This window comes from Acanthochromis polyacanthus, chromosome 2 (genome assembly GCF_021347895.1).
Source record: "Acanthochromis polyacanthus isolate Apoly-LR-REF ecotype Palm Island chromosome 2, KAUST_Apoly_ChrSc, whole genome shotgun sequence".
Classification (NCBI taxonomy): Eukaryota; Metazoa; Chordata; class Actinopteri; family Pomacentridae; genus Acanthochromis; species Acanthochromis polyacanthus.
Window position 1 is genome coordinate 5198811 of NC_067114.1, and position 16946 is coordinate 5215756.

At 40.4% G+C, this 16946-nt stretch overlaps 1 protein-coding gene across 2 annotated transcripts; it reads left to right on the plus strand.

Moving 5' to 3' along the window:
- The first annotated feature begins 605 nt into the window (after nucleotides 1-605).
- Nucleotides 606-16664, plus strand: itgb6 (integrin, beta 6). Of its 2 annotated transcripts, XM_051944925.1 has the most exons (16): nucleotides 606-730; nucleotides 4591-4660; nucleotides 4930-5009; nucleotides 5197-5395; nucleotides 5475-5721; nucleotides 5868-6033; nucleotides 6158-6319; nucleotides 6421-6516; nucleotides 6777-6866; nucleotides 8130-8264; nucleotides 10511-10928; nucleotides 11008-11230; nucleotides 11707-11801; nucleotides 13757-13873; nucleotides 13956-14122; nucleotides 15552-16664. In XM_051944925.1, the coding sequence occupies exons 2-16, from the start codon at nucleotides 4606-4608 to the stop codon at nucleotides 15648-15650; spliced, it is 2349 nt and encodes a 782-aa protein (XP_051800885.1). In that variant the 5' UTR covers nucleotides 606-730; nucleotides 4591-4605; the 3' UTR covers nucleotides 15651-16664. The 2 variants fall into 2 exon arrangements, with proteins under 2 accessions (XP_051800885.1, XP_022051153.1); XM_022195461.2 differs by lacking the exon at nucleotides 606-730 and having other exon boundaries at nucleotides 4462-4660.
- The last annotated feature ends 282 nt before the right edge of the window (nucleotides 16665-16946 follow it).

The window sequence follows — 16946 nt, forward strand, 5'->3', positions numbered from 1 at the left end:
TTTTTTGTTCTGCTCACATACTGCATGTGTACACCTGCATTCCTGGCATACCGCTGTGAGAAGGAGGCTGTATCACAGTGCTGGCACTCCTTCTTTCTGCTTCCTCCTCCTCCTCGTTGCAGGAAGTAATTGAACTTGAACAAATATATGCACACACACACACACACACACACACACACAATCCAGGCTTATGACACACTCCTTGCTTTGAGTGTTGTGGTGCAAGTTCACACCATCTTCAGCCTCTAGAGTGCAACACCGGCCCATCAGTCGTGTCGTCTCTTAATAAAGAAGCTGCCTCCTGTGGAAGTCTCACAGCCAGCAGTTGTTACTGTCACTCATTATCATTACAGCCTCCCCCTACACACACACACACACACACACACACACACACATGGGCAAGCTGGATCTTGTACAAACACCCACACATGGCCCAAGTATGCATGCACACACACTCACCCACTTTCAGATGCGAGCGTGCACACACACACGTACACGCACAGTCTGAAACACACATGAGCCAAGGAGCATGGGCAGCAGGGTCACCCTAGCGCCATGCTTCATAAAGGGCGCCGTTACAATAGGTTTACTGTTACTCTGACTGAGAGCCGGGACACAATCTGAGCGAATGTGTTGGCCTGATGATCTTCCATTCCTCTCCATTTTTCACTTGATGACAAGGAAGAAAGACTGAGACGGGACAGCATGTTATCAGTGGACGGCTCTGAAGGTGAGTCGGCTCGTTGCAGGGTGTCAGGGTATACTTCCGTTTCTATGCATAGTAAATGTGTGCAGCACCGACATCTGGGGGAATAATTTATGGATGCATGAATTTTGATGAGCTTGATACTCTTTTTAAAATCACATCAGACTAAAACAGTACTGTCAGACTTCTGGGAGGAGAGTCTTCATTTCCTGACCCAACTGAATGGCAACAGGTTTTAAATTTAGAGTAAAGTCAGGTTGAAATGTGAGACAGTGAGGTGCAACTTTGATGTCTTGTTACACCTCAGACATCTAACGGTGCTTGATCGTACAGGACACAAAATCAGCTAAAAAAAAATGGGATGTTGCGAAAAATGGTGCTTGATTGCATCATGTTGAGGTATTTCAGGAGAAAAGAGGAGAGGAGAGGAGAGGAGAGGAGAGGAGAGGAGAGGAGAGGAGAGGAGAGGAGAGGAGAGAGGAGGCAAATTAAAGGTAGATTGTTAGAGAGAAAATAAAAGGAATTAGGCTAAAGGACGCATGGGTAAAAAGGCAGTTTCGCTGATGGACACATGGGAAAGATGGATCAAAACACAAAGAGATGAGGAGAGAGGAGTGTCAACGAGAGACCAAAGGAGAAGAAGAAGGGGTGAGAAGGGTGAGAGGGGCTGGCAGAAGAGGAGAGGAGGTGGGGTTTGGTTTGGGGTGACAGATGGGACTCACCCAGATTCAAAGGGGTGTGGTGCTGAATTGCGAGATTCCTCTGAGTTGGGATATTTGCACTGCAGCTGTCAATGGTTCAACACCTACGCAGCTCCTCTCTCCTCTCCCCCCCGACACACTCATACGATCACATTTCATATCTTGTGATCAGTTCGCCTGCTTTGTTTTTGTCCTGAGTTAATTTTCTAGCTGAGAAATTCTTCCCAGACAATGACGTGTACTCAGGTTCTCCTTTTGTTAAATATTAACATTACCTTCAGTTATGGTGTCTAGGTAATAAAGCTCAGCAACTGTATTTGCTTACTGCGAGGCCTGTCTGTGTTTTATTTTTCCTCTACAGCCAAAGTTCAGTGAGTGAGCAACTTTATTAGAGTGTGGCTTCATGCAAGCCTTTTACAAAGTGACATGTATTCCTATGGCACCTTTCAAATCCACAGTCACAAAGTGCTTCACATAAAAACAGCATCATTTAATAGAACAACAACTTTAGGAAAATGGTCAAGTGCAGAAAAGCAGAATGAAATACAAACCAATGGAGCAATAAGTTATATAAATAGCAGCCTGTATGTGGATTTTTACTCTAGGGAAACTGTTGATAGTACATTTAAAAAACTCTTTAGGTTCAACAAAATATCTCTTTTTGAGCTTTGAAATTAGGTTCAACCAATGAACTATACTGAGTTTGGTGAATTACTTTTTCCTGTGCAGTCGGTCATATATTAAATTACCATTTACTTAATAATTGGTTGCATAAACACACATTTTTAGTTTTAGGTTTTTAAGCACTTCAATCCTGGACTCAGGGTTTAAAAAAATGAAGCTGTCAAGCCAAATTAATTATTTTACCACAACTTGAATTTATTTTTACTTAAATTAATGCAGAAATCTCTGTTAAAAATACATTAAAAAAGAAAAGTTAGTGTAGTTTATCATCATTACAACTCTTAATAATAATGCTTTCAACGTCAAAGGTTTATCTAATCAATAAATGTCGATGTTTATCTTCCAGTTCTGCATTAAATTGAGAGGTGGGAACAGCTCCTCTGACCTACATTTTAAGAGTTTACATAGAGCTAAAAAGCATTCCTAGCTTATTCTACACAGCGATGACCTTGTTATTTCATTTCTTATCGAGTGTCATTGTGTTATCAGCTTTTATAACCGATGTGATTAGCGGAAAACAAGGTTATCTGTCCAATATAGGCTCATCTATACAGTGGAGGGTGAAACACTCAGATCTTTAACTGAAGTAAAAGTACCAATAGAATAATGTAATAAATCAAAATTCTGTGTAATTCAAAATACACAATAGCAGCATGTAATGAAGGGAATTAATCCAGGTGACACAGATGTATTGTTAAATATTGAGATTACTGTGTTACTGGGTAAAATCCACATTTTACACCTGGTTAATATGGATCTACTTTATATGCTAGTAAAGCAGGGCAATTTATTCCAGTGGTTCCCAACCTGGAGGTTAGGCTCCTCCAAAAGTTCACAAAACAAAACTATGGGGTCAAAGGGTGGAAAATATTATATATATTAATAATTTTTCTCTCTAATTTTGGCTTTGCTTGTGTGAAACATTGAACAGTTTTAGCAGTTGAAATTAAAAGCATGACATGTTATTTTGGTGGAACTGTAATGTGTAAACACTGTTTACTCTTTAACACTGTTTACTCTTTTAATACTTCATTGTAGCCTCTAGCAATGCAATCTATATATTTTTGTGAAAATCTGAATGAAATGAAAGATTGTATGGAGTGATAATATTCTCAGTGTAATGTGGAGGAATAGAAGCATAAATAGAAGCACTCTTTTATTTATACTTAATATGATCACTACTAGCCCTGTGACAGACTGGTGACCTGTCCAGGGTGTCCCCTGCCTTCGCCCGAGTCAGCTGGGATAGGCTCCAGCACCCCCCGCGACCCTAGTGAGGATAAAGCGGTGTATAGAGAATGGATGGATGGATGGATGATCACTACTATTACTTTTGTATGTCTGATCGTATGTACACTATCGTTCAAAGATTTGGGGTCATCCAGACAATTTCACATTCTCCATGAAAACTCACACTTTTATTCATGTGCTAACATAACTGCACAAGGGTTTTCTAATCATTAATTAGCCTTTCAACACCGTTAGCTAACACAGTGTATAGCATTAGAACACAGGAGTGACGGTTGCTGGAAATGTTCCTCTGTACCCCTATGGAGATATTCCATTAAAAATCAGTTGTTTCCAGCTAGAATAGTCATTTACCACATTAACAATGTCTAGACTGGATTTATGGTTCATTTCATCTTATCTTCATTGAAAAAAATGGGTTTATTTCAAAAATAAGAACAATTCTAAGTGACCCCAAACTTTTGAACTGGAGTGTACATGAATTAAAGTTGCTCTACACTAGTTAAAGTTGCTCTGTTCAGCTGCATTTTTGATTAATTTAATGTTGTCTTCATTGAAAAACACTGCTTTTATTAAAAAAATAAGGACATTTCTAAGTGACCCCAAACTTTTAATCTGTAGTGTATGTATGCATGCATGTATGTATGTATGTATTATTATCATTATTACTATTATTATTATTAGTAGTAGCAGTAGTAGTAGTAATAATCATTGTAGTTATTATTATTGCCATTTTTCTTATTATTATTATTGTTGTTGTTATCACTTGCTGTCCCATTTGTGTAGCCTTCATACTATTACGGTAGATTACAATGACCTGGATGACTGAGAAACTACACAATCCTTTATAAGCTTCTTTATCTGAAAAAAAAAATCCCCATACATTGACATATTGTGTTACAGTTAAACACGTGACTAAGTGTTGTTTGCAGGAATTACACCTGATTCATTCTGAGCAAATAGGGCAAATAAATCTACATACATGGGTTTGATTTCCTCTGTGCCCGCCTCGCTGTCTCACCTGGACGGATGTGGACATAAAAGGCAGCGCAGGTAGACCAGCCTCACCTCCTCTTCCTCCCCCTTCCTCCTCCTCCTCCTCCGTCCAGGTAGTGCCGCACGGCAGCGCGCTCCTCTGCCGTCTGTTCTCGGCTGTGGAGAGTGAGGCATGACGCTGGATATGTTCCCCTCCTGTCAATATGAAAAGAACTTGAAGTATTCCGATTTTTTTTTCTCTATCTTGCCGACCAGTAACCTCACGGACTAATGGGGCTTCTACTGCTGAGCCTGATTCTCCGGTACTGGATCAACACCGTGGAGGGTAAGCTGCACTTCTGTTCGAAAAAAAAAATCAAAGGCAGCGCGTTTGTCAAGTGCAAACAAAGAGTGAGAAGTCATCAATGCTGTGGTGGCGTTGACTGGTGTTTTATTTTGAAAAGCTGGTTTAATCAAATGAGTTAGCTTTTACTGCACTTTGTGATAATTAACACAGTAATACATGTTTTCAAAGAAAGTAAAGAAAATTGTTTTCCTCTCTGGTGAGATTTTTTTTTGTTGAAATTATCTGATCGATGTCTATCTGTGCTGTAGGATCATGTTCAGCTGGCAGCGCTGTGACTTGTGACCAGTGTGTGCAGCTCAGTCCTGACTGTGCCTGGTGCACACAGGAGGTAAGCAGCCATGTGTACGACATACAACACGTGAGCAAAATGCATTCAAAATTATAGGATCTTCTTGCACAGATCAGCAAAATGGAACTGCACGAATGGCTCAAACGCAGATTACGCTTTATGGCATGCTGTAAAACAATCTCAGTCTTCCACTTGTAAACAGAATGATTTCTCCTTCGCATCTCAGAATTTCACAGACTGGTTTTCAGTCACAGAAAGATGCGACACACTGGATATCTTACTAGAAAAGGGATGCGCCAGGGGCCAACTCGAGTTCCCCGTCTCCAGAGGTCAAATCCTCCAGGATCGGCCGATCGGGAAGAAGACGCTTAATTCCAACAGCTCTCAGATCTCCCCTCAGAAGATGGCCCTCAAGCTGCGACCTGGTATGCCGTCTAGACTTTTTCATATTGATGATCTTCCTCCATTATCTGGTACATTAAAGTGATCTGTCTTTATTTACAGGCAGCCAGGTGACTTTCCAGGTTCAAGTTCAGCACACAGAGGACTATCCTGTGGACATCTACTACTTGATGGACCTGTCGGCTTCCATGTACGATGACCTGAAGATGATCAAAGACTTGGGCTCCACTCTGTCTAAAGAGATGGCCAACCTCACCAGCAAGTTCCGTATGGGCTTCGGCTCCTTCGTGGAGAAGCCGGTGCTGCCGTTCATCAAGATCACAGAAACAGATCTGGCCAATCCCTGCAGGTAGCACAGTAAACATGAAAACATGACCAGGTTTCAACAACATCCTCTTGCTCCAAAGCTGGAAATTTGAGCGGTGTCACCTCAGAGAATCTTACTTTCCAAATGCTTGTTTTTGTTTTGCTTGTTTTTTTTCTGCCGTGCTACAGCGAAGTTGACTCAACCTGCCTACCAGCTTTTGGCTATAAACACGTCTTGTCTCTGACGAGCAACACTGACAAGTTCAACGAGATAATCGCCATGCAACATGTATCTGCAAATGTGGACGTGCCAGAGTGCGGCTTTGACGCTGTCATGCAAGCAGCGGTTTGTGGGGTAAAAGAGTTTGCTTTTAAATATTCAAATAGCTGTAACCTTAGATGTTAGTTTGTGATTCTTGATTCTACCTCGTGAACTTTATGTTTTGATCAGTCAGTGCAGTTTGTGTGTCTCCTGACAGAACAAGATCGGCTGGAGGAATGACTCCATGCGTTTGCTGGTGTTCGTCAGTGACGCTGACTCACACTTTGGGATGGACAGTAAAATGGCTGGGATTGTGATTCCCAACGACGGACAGTGTCACCTGGACGCCAACAATGAATACTCCATGTCCACAGTGCAGGTAAACCCTCAGAGCTCCTTCTTTGTAAGCCTTTCACATGCAGTTTTTCCCATTTTCTTCCTTTAAACCAGTGGTGACCTTCACCTTTTATTGTCTTTCAGGAGTATCCGACTCTCGGGCAACTGGTTGATAAAGTGGTGGAGAACAACATCTTGCTGATATTTGCTGTAACAGAACAGCAGAAGCACAACTACAAGGTAACACCTCCTTCCGATAAAGTTGTTAATTTCTTTCCAGTGAAAGAATTCCAGTCTAGAAAACTGCAAAAAATGCCAGTGTTTGTGGGAGTTTACTGAGGTCAGCATTGAGCTGCATTCAAACCTGTTAGAACTAGCCCGCTTTTGTTCCTCGCATTTTTTTCCTGTACTTTTCTTTATATTTGGGCTTTTGAGCCAAGTCTGCCCACATATGTAAGAGTAGTTTGCTGTTTATCTCTGTGTGTTTTTTTTCCACTCAGAACTATGCAAATCTCATACCTGGCGCCACAGTCGGAGTCCTGGCGACAGATTCGCAGAACATCCTGGAGCTGATCGTAACAGCATACAAAGTAAATAAACAGTCACCCCGATCTGGATGTGCTGGTAGGCAGCGTGTGCCGGCACCAGTCATGAGAAATAAGCCAGAAAACACCTGCCATTATGAAAACAGTGACGAGACGACAGGAACTCTGTTGTTTTAATCAGGTTTCTTGGACAAAGTGCTTTATGATTGAGCAACAAACATTCAGATGAACCTAAAGCTTCCATGAGCTACACTTCTGAATGTCATCATTTACACATGGCAGTATCTCTGCTTTCTCCATTCCCTCTCATTCTCCTGTTTTTCCTCTTTCATTCTTTCCTCTTTTACATTTTTCCCCTCTGCAACCCGTTTGCTTTGCATCAGCATGTTTGACAGCAAGTCCTTGCTTGTCCCATCTGTTTGATCTCCTCGCCTCTCTGCCTCTGACTTCCTCACTCTATCTCTTTCTGTCTTTGTCGATATCTGTCCATCTCTCTCTTGCATGCATCGTTTCTTCTACATCCCCCCCTCCAGGCGGCGATGACTGCCGGTGGGTGTGCAGTCCTCTAATTACTTCATCAGTTACGTCTTTTACACCCACATTTAGTCTCTGCCACGTTAACCGCAGCAGGAGAGGAGTCCCTGTTATCATGCTGATTGTAGATGTGGTGCTTTGAAGAAATGCAACACAAACAGGAGGATATTTAGTGATGCTACATCGATGATTAGTGTTTATACCTACCTGCAATTTTGGATTAACGTTTTGTGGATAGATACTCAAACCACCCTGCTCTAAATACGCATATTTACCGAATAACACAGTTTGAATCTGCTTCAGCTGCCTAATCTGTGGGTGTATCCCATAAATGTTCCTGTCTTTTCTCCACCTTAGCAACACTGAAGTACAATTGCAGGCCTACAGGGAACACACAATTAACCCTGTGTTAGCACCCAGACAGTCTGTCAGAGAGTTCATTAGTCAGTTAAACACGGTCTTTTCTCAGGCTGAGGTTAGCTGTCACTCTTTCCTCAGGTGCTTTGTGCGGTACCTGGGACGATGACTCACCCAAAAAAGAGAACTAGATAGGAGGTTTCAAACGGTGTCGGCACGTTACAGGTCAGCGCAGGGGGAAAGTGGAATTGGCTCACCACCTTTTAAATCCTGCTTCATGATAACACAAGGCACTATAAGTCTGTATTAGATGTTAGTGTTGTCAAGAGGAACACCTTCTGTTCTGTACCAAGCTGTGCTGCGTGTTGCTTTTCCATACAGCCTGCTGTAATATAGTCTATATGAACTGTTTTCCAGGAGCTGCGTTCAGAGATTGAACTCGAGGTCCTTGGAGACACAGAGGAGCTGCAGATGTCCTTCACAACCATCTGCCCAAATGGGACCGTCCTGCCTGATCTGAAACGGTGCTCCAACATCAAACCAGGAGAGACGGTCAGCTTCTTCAGCTTTAAACTGCTTTTTTCTACGTTGGCATTGCACAAGTCACAAAAGCAAGTGCAGTTCAAAGAGGCAACTGACAAACTAATGAGACAGATAAGAGAGTAGACAGACAGGAACAGTAAAACAACCGTGGAAACCAAAAGTTAAAAAAAAGAGATATAAGAACAAATTGTGAACAGCAGCTCACAGCACAAAAGCTGAAAGCTGCTTTAATAAATGTGTTTGTCCTGCTCTTAAAACCAATTTAAAGAGAATTTAGTCAATACATTAAGACCATTTAGACTAAAAATTAGTTAAATAATTTTGAAAACCATGTGAGAACTCACAGCAACCTCTGCAAAAATCTGAGTCTGTCTAATTTGTGTTCACCTTTTGTAAGCTTTACCTGATTAATACATAAAGTGTGTTCCACTAGTCAAGCTGTCAGTGTTGCTCTACATAGATGTAACAGTCCCACTATTTTTTTTTCCAGATTATTACAAAAGTGACATCTGGTATATACTTTTAAGCTTAATTTTAGCAATATTTTCACATATTGCCAAGTAACAGCTAAAAAACTGTCCAGAATAAACAATGTAGGGCTCTATGGATAAGTGGGAAATATGAGAGTTTGGAAATACTTTTTAATCTTTATCATCAGGCCAGAATAAGATTCGAAATCCAGCAAAAGTCTTTAATTGTGCTGAATCAAAACTGTAAATTAGAGAGCACAAAACAGACTTTTGACAATGAGTCAGTAAACACGGATGATTTCGAGCCTGTTCCAAAAATAATCTGTTTGTCTGATGTACATCTTAGTAAATACGGTTTTGAAGCCTTTCTCCCTCTAAGCCTCAGCACTTGTAATTAATAGTTCAGTCTTAAGCTTTAGAGATGTTAAAAAGGTATAAACAGGTCCTATGTGAGATCATACCACACCACAGAAAGTAGAGCATCTCTCTGTTTTACCTGGAGATGCAAACATTAGTTGATAAATCAATTAGTAAAATATCCGAACAATAACTGCATAGTTGATAATTAATTTATCCTTTCTTACGGTCAACAAAATCCATAAAAAAATCTGTAATAATGACTTTGCACTGTAGTTTCTAGCCAGTGCTCCTTAAAACAGACCAAATAGTGCTGGTGTTGTACAATGTTTCCAGAGGTGCATCAATGCACTTTGATTTTGGTCTTTAAAGTATCTGTCCAGCTACAACTTTTTTGTTCGGAAAACATTCTGACAAATTCTGTAAAGTTCTATTAATGTTTTCAACGGGCAGTTTCCTTTTAGTCCCAGAATGTTCTGCTTAAAGGTAGGATGACTAATGACGATTAGATCATTATGCTCAGATATCTTCAAAAGTGAATGTTGCACTGAGAACGTTCTTCTTTTATTAACAGCATAGAACTTTATTAGAACGTTTTATAAATTCTCTAATGTGTTCACTCAACAACATCCCCAAAATATCAAAGAACATTGCAGACTGAACGTTTCACCTTCATTAATATATCACTGTTCAGGAATGTGTTATAATGAAAGTTCTGTCCGCTGAGGTCTCAGTGACAACTGGAAAAAATTTTGGAATGCTGGTTTGAGAACGTTCTTCTCTTGTTATTGTGAGAATGTTTTATAGAGGAATGCTCTATAATATATTCCCTCAACAGCTTCCCAAATCCTCTTTGGAATATTGCAGGTTGAATGTTAACATGTCACAATTAAGTGAGGCCTTGATAATGTTTGGAGGATATTTTTTGATCATGTTCCTGCTTTGTTATCATGGAACACCATCTGACAACATCCTCTGAATGTTGGCATTAAAACATTATATTAACATTATAGGAAGATTACTGGGAATGAAAGTATTGTTGGACATTTGATTAAAATGTTTTCCTTAAAATATTAAGACTTGTAGGTGATGTTAACCAACGTTGTGGGAATGTTCCCTGCCAGCCAGGCGGAAGGTTTATGTGGTATGGATTCAACATGAAATAGAGAGCTCATGTTCTTCAAAATGAAATAAAACTTCATTAATCTCCAAGGAGATTCCTTATGCTGATACAACAGAGGATGGTTTCGATCCATCGACCTCTGGGTTATGGGCCACTCTGCTGTCAATTAGAGGATGTACTGTATAATCAAATGCAGCAGGGGAACTCATTTACTCGCTTTAAATCTCTGCAGCACAGAGGCTCCACAAACAAAACTCATAAAGCTCTGTTCATGGTTGCTTTTTTTCCTCTTCTTTGCTCCTCAGGTCGTGTTCAACGTGTCTGTGGAGCTTCCGGGATGCCTGTCAGGAATCCGACACTTCTCCCTCAAACCGGTGGGCTTACTGGACAGCTTGGAGGTGGAGCTGGAGTCTCTCTGCTCCTGCGACTGCCAGCAGCCTCCTGAAGCCAACAGCAGGCAGTGCAGCGAGGGCCAGGGGGCTTTCCAGTGCGGCGTGTGCGTCTGTCAGCCAGGCTTCCTGGGACCTCAGTGCGAATGCAATGAGGAGAGCGCTTTGTTGAGCAACTGCCGGGCCAACAATGAGTCTGAGATCTGCAACGGTCAGGGGGAGTGCTACTGTGGACAGTGTGTGTGTCATGCATCCAGCTTTGGCCGCATCTATGGGTCATACTGCGAGTGTGACAATTACTCCTGTGTTCGCTTCCGTGGGGAGCTCTGCGGAGGTGAGTAACTCTGAATGACTCTGGATGAGTTATTCTCATTGTGATGAGACTCTTTTGTTGAGAGATTCTCTGTCGGCAGGTCACGGAGTGTGCGACTGCGGAAAGTGTCACTGTGAAAGCGGCTGGACGGGGGAGTACTGTAACTGCAGCAGCAGCACCGAGGCGTGCACGTCGGAGGATGGCGTCCTCTGCAGCGGCCGGGGGAAATGTGAATGTGGCCACTGTGTCTGCTCTGTAGCCGGAGCATCTGGGGACAAGTGTGAGAAGTGTCCGACGTGTGGAGACGCCTGTAGCTCTGCAAGGTGAGAACACACTTTCAGCTGAATGCAGGTGTAATCTAGAGGATGCTTTTTTCCCTCCAGCTTTACCTCTGTAATTGCTGTTTCTTTACTTGAGAGATATAAAATGTTGTCGCCTTTTGCCACACGATCCGTCTTTTCTTTCGAGTTCAGGCGTATCAGGTTCTGGTCCCTTTGTTCGCATGTGTCTACACCTTCCATGTAACATCAAAAGACACCAATGTCCCCAACACGGCACTAAGAGATTTCCTTTCTCCATTGTAAAGCAGCTGTCAGGGCTGTTGCCATTTGATAGCACTGTTACAGGGCAGGCTGGCGATGCAGAGCGAGTGAAGCCTTGGGAAAAGGCTGATAAGTGACCGACACAGTGACTCCTGTGGCAGTGATTGAAGCCTCATTAAACTTTACCTTCCCAGGGGCTGCTGTGTCATCTCTGAGGTAAACCTGACCTCTTGTTTTTCTGCCTGTTTTACCACCAGGGCCTGTGTAGAGTGCCATCTTCAAGATAAGGACGATGCTGAGTTGTGCAATCAGAGGTGCAGTGTTCCTAAAATTTCCATCAACACAACAGCAGGTAAAGGAATCCCTAATGTACCGAGAACCAACAGTGCTGCTTTGCTGTCATCTCAGTAGTTAGGTTTGCCTGTTCAGCGATGACTTTGGACTGCATGTTCTCATCTGTTTTGTTCTCTAACTCACAAAAACACTATTCCTTGTTTGTCTCTTCGAGTTTCACTCTATAACAAAGTGTTTTCATGTGCTAGTGGGAATCTTTAAGCCAATAGTTTGAAAGGGACTTTTATATTGCAAAAAACAATACCAACATTCACGTTTGGTTACTGTCTATACATATACAGTCGCTAAGGAGTACATGGTGCTATTACATACAAACCTGAATGTCAAGATTAACAAGGAAGAATTTCTGAAACAGTCGCTGCTGGTAACTGCCACCATGATAAAATGATCCAACGTTGACAGCAGAAAAACATACACAATGTTTTCTCTGTTAGCGGCTGCCAAGCAGGATGTCTAGCAGGTTTCAAGTCTATGCAAGTTCACTTTTATTACTCACTCATAAAAAGGTCAATGGAGGGAAACGGTCCATAAACATATGGGTCATTCCACATCGATTCACTAAATGTAAAAAAAAAAAGGTTCAAACCTGACTATCTCATATTTGGAAGATTTTTTTTTTGTTTTCTGTGCAAATGTATGCTATTAAGTAAAATATGTAAAATCTGGGCTCATGGATAACATTAGTTTTGAGATAATGGTGTAATTTTCTTCATGTTTGAACTACCATAACTTGAAAAATATCTAGCTAAAGTCCTGAAATTTTGCAGAATTATTGATTTGTATGGACTGTCTTCAATGGTACAACCCTGTTTTGATAGAACAAGATGAAATAGTTCTGATTGTGCAAATTTTGTTAAAAAAATGTCCACTTTTTTCTGTTCAGATATTCCACCAGCCATAAAACCTTCATTTTTCACCCTAAAAGGAAGATTTTTGTTTCCTTTAACAACACAGAGTATGGTGCCAGTCAGAGACGTAGATTGTAAGAAAAAAATATAGACTTTTTTTGGCATTCATGGCCCATATTTGAACATGCTTTGTTCAGGTATGATAGGTGAAGCCACTCCAGTAGTGGCCTCATATGGTAATGTTGTATAATATTGTTTCTGAGCTAACAGAAAATCATGATTTTTCCAACTCATAGTGCTTCAAAAATTTTATGAAAAGTGGTACCATAAACAATCATGTGTATATGTCAGATATGTTTTTGATTTTGTTGTTTCAAGATCTGTTTTAGTCCGTTATAACCTGTTAGTCACATAGACACATTTTTAATGAGTCAAAATCAAAGTTTCGGACTAAATCAGCAGTTTTCCATGATGGGAAACCTCCATCGTTTTAGAAATTAGAAGTCTGCCCGATACACCTTGTTGCGTGATCGCCTACCTGTGTTGTACCTGCTTGTTGTCACCAGAGTTGGTCCTCTCAGCTCATTGTTTTTGATGCTGGTATCAACATACAGCCATGCTAACTTTCAGCATTGGGTCAGTGATTTGGAGGAATGCCGACCTCCGTGGACTCAGGTGTCTCTCTGAAGTCTGCACCCCCCTCACTAACACAACACCATCCATGTCCTTCTGGGTAGCGCGGGACAATGGGGAACATATTATTTACCTTGTTGTACAGGCAGAGCTATTGTAGTGCATGTGAATAGCCAAAGGACCCGGTCTTCCTTCATAGAAGAGTTGATTTTAAACCCGCCGTACTTGTGCAAGCCGAGAGGCATATCTGATTATCACGGAGAATTTTCAGGCTTCACATGTGAAATACAATGGTGTGGTCCACACACGAACACACACACTAGATTGTAGTCTTTGATATGGAAATCACACTGACAGCACAACAGAGGAGAGTATATCCTTTTACATCCTCAGCACAAAGTCAAAAGGGAAGATGATACACAACAGATTCAGCTCCCTCCTTATGGATATGTATGTTCACGTTTCTTCTCAGATTATGACAAGAGCCGTTCTACGCCGTGCAGGCTCATGATGGAAAATGAGTGCTGGATGTCATTTCATGTGCTACAAGATGAGACGGGGACCTCTGCCTACAATCCGCAGATATATGGTAAGCCATGCAACAACATGGAAAACAAAAACTTGAGTTCTCGTGTGAGTCTCATTTCGTCTCATCCTCTGTCCTGTTTCAGGATGCCCGGAGCCTCCCAACATCCCAATGATTATTCTAGGAGTCTCGCTTTCTGTTGTGTGCATCGGCATCATCCTGTTGGCTGTGTGGAAGGTGCTGGTGTCGGTCCACGATCGGAAAGAAGTGGCAAAGTTTGAGGCTGAGAGGGCAAAGGCGAAATGGCAGTCGGTAAGAATTAGGGATCGAACAATATGGGTTTTCTAGGGCCGATACCGGTGTCGATTATTGGCACTCAAGAAAACAGATGACCGATATTTGGAGCCGATATACGTTAAATGTAATGTGTTAACAGCATGTGATAGCACAGAATCTCTCATTCCTAATTAGGCTTCTTCATTAAAAAAAGGTGACTACAGCTGAATATGTAAAATAGAAATAGGAGTGATTAAATCAGGAAATTCTCCTCTGTTTATGTGGGATCAGCTGAGACCAATCAGCTCGTCTCTTGCAGTTATAGCCGCTGGTCTTCTCTATTTTCTTAATCTTTTAGTGTTCTATTACTTTCATTGTTCACTAAGATCCATATCTTGAAGCGTTATTAATTACTGTTTTCCAGACTGTTTCAGGGTAATTTGTGGCTGCTTGCTAACTTAGCCGCTAGAGACGCTAATTTCCTGCTTTGTGTTTATTGTTCAGTTTCTGCTTGGGAAACATTTCTGAAACCACAGAGTGATGACAGACAAAGAGTGGAGGCTTTATCAGACCTGAAGTAGCACATTTAATTGATCAATAACAGACCAATAAAAATACAGATACCAAAAATCGGAAAAATGACAAATTTCATCCACGATAATCGATCAGAGCGATAATCAGTCTATCTGCAGCAAGAATATGAAATTAAGTCAGATATACTGTAGCTGACTCTTTAGTGCCAGAGACCTTTATAGTTGTTCTGCAAACTTACTCTATTTTCATTGAGCTCAGTTTAGGAATTATGAAGCCAAATGATATATTAGACATCCAGTAAGTTAGTATTATTGGAACAGTAAAAATAAAATCATGAGGGGGGAAAAGAGAGAAAACAAAGAGTTTAGACGAGGAGTTTCTTTACTCTTATGGCCTCCCCTCAGACTAAACTAAGACTCTCTAACTTCTGCAGCCTTTTCTAAAATTAAATGTATGTATTTATGATTTATTTTTGAGATTAGCAGTTGAAGTGAAATGGAAACGGACCTCAAAGCCACAGTCAAGTTGGAGATATCAGACAGTTTATAGAAGCAGATTGATCCTTTGTTGGTTTTGAAGTTGTCCTAGAAATTATTGATCCCAATGAAAACAGAATACAATTTCTTTGTTGTTATTGTGCAGTGTACAAGGAAATAAAGAGGCAATCCTGCCAATGCATTCACACAATCAGGCAATTTTAAAAGTACAATAAAAATGTGCAAATGCAAAATATAACATCTAGCTGGGGGAAAAACAGTGTGCAAGTGTATCTATGAAAATAATGGGATAAGTTGTTCTTTTGAAGATAGTTTATTTTGTATACTAGGAATGATTAAATATAGAAACTATAGAACATCCGAGCCTCAGTGTATTCACAGCAATATTAATTTAATCTCCTTGTCTTTGTGTTTTTTTCTCTCTTCCTCCTCAGGGGACCAACCCTCTGTTCAGAAGCTCCACATCCACATTTAAAAATGTAACTTATAAGAACAGGGAGAGAGAAAAGACAATTACAATGAATCACTACTGACGATAAACTGGATGTCAATGCAAACCAACATCTGAGGGCACTTAAGTGTGTGTGTATGTGTGTGTGTGTGTGTGTATGTGTGTGCGTGCGTGCGTGAGACAGAGAGAGAAAATTTTGTACTAAATTAGTTTTTGTATGAGTCTCTGTGTTGATTCAGAGACGATAGAACACAGTAGAACACTGTGAACAAACACGACATGATGAACCTGCTGCTGTAAACGTGCACTGCCGTTGTACTGACTGTTAAACACTGAACCTTTATGATGCGTGACGCCACACAAGCGTCTGTGTGTTTGTGTAACATGCAGCGTGGAGAGGAGGGGTCTACATTACGAGTGGTCTACTACTGAACAAAAACTTTATTGAAAAGTATGTAAATATGCGGGTGTATGATATGTTTCTTAAAATATTGTGTTTGTCAATTTAATATAAAGCGAGGCTGAGCCTTTAACGTTAATAACTTGTTGTTTGGGGTCTTTTTAGTGGCATATGGCACATAAATAAAGTTGAATTTTAACCTATTGTGAAAATATTCTTTTGGGTTAGTTATATTTTACACGGTAGCTCTAACATTCCCTGAGTATATAAATTAACATACTTTTCAGATATTGGATAATTCTCTAAATATTTTAATAATTTCAGATACTTGATAGAAAATTAAAACAAGAAATACTTGAAATATTTGAAATTTTTCACTTTAGGTGTAAAGAAAACAAAATATGTGAAAGTGTACCTAGTTAGGTGAAATTATGAAAAGAACCTCTATAGAACTTACATTGTAATTATTTGAAATGCACCTGGAGAACACTGATTTGTTAAGAAATCAAATATAACTTTATTAATCCTAAAGGAAATTCATATGCTAAAAGAAAACTAAATGAAGGTGGACATTTTTGCATGGCATATGCTGTTTTGGACTGATCTTAGGAAATATTCTGATACTTTGAGATGCTGGATTTCTGATTTTTATATGCTATAAGCCATAATCATCAGAATAAAAAAAGGCTGGAAATATTTCACTTTATGTGTAATGATTGTAGAATATATAAAGGTTTACATTTTTAAATTAAATTATGGGAGAAAATTAAGTTATTCTAACAATTTTAGATGGACTATATTACACAATAGGATTTCTAAACTCTCCTTTTTACATAGTTGTCATCTACTCTCTATGCAACAACAGCAGAACGGAATTCCTGAAATTTAGCCATTTCTTTAAATTTTGGTGGGGCACCCCAAGACTTTCAGCAGAGCCCTAATGAGAAATTAATACTTCATTTATTTAACAACAAAGTA

Coding starts and splice junctions, on each gene's coding strand:
- itgb6 (XM_051944925.1), top strand. CDS start 4,606: ATGGGGCTTCTACTGCTGAGCCTGATTCTCCGGTACTGGATCAACACC. Junction 5,722..5,867: donor GATCTGGCCAATCCCTGCAG/GTAGCACAGTAA, acceptor GCCGTGCTACAG/CGAAGTTGACTCAACCTGCC. Junction 11,231..11,706: donor GACGCCTGTAGCTCTGCAAG/GTGAGAACACAC, acceptor TTTTACCACCAG/GGCCTGTGTAGAGTGCCATC.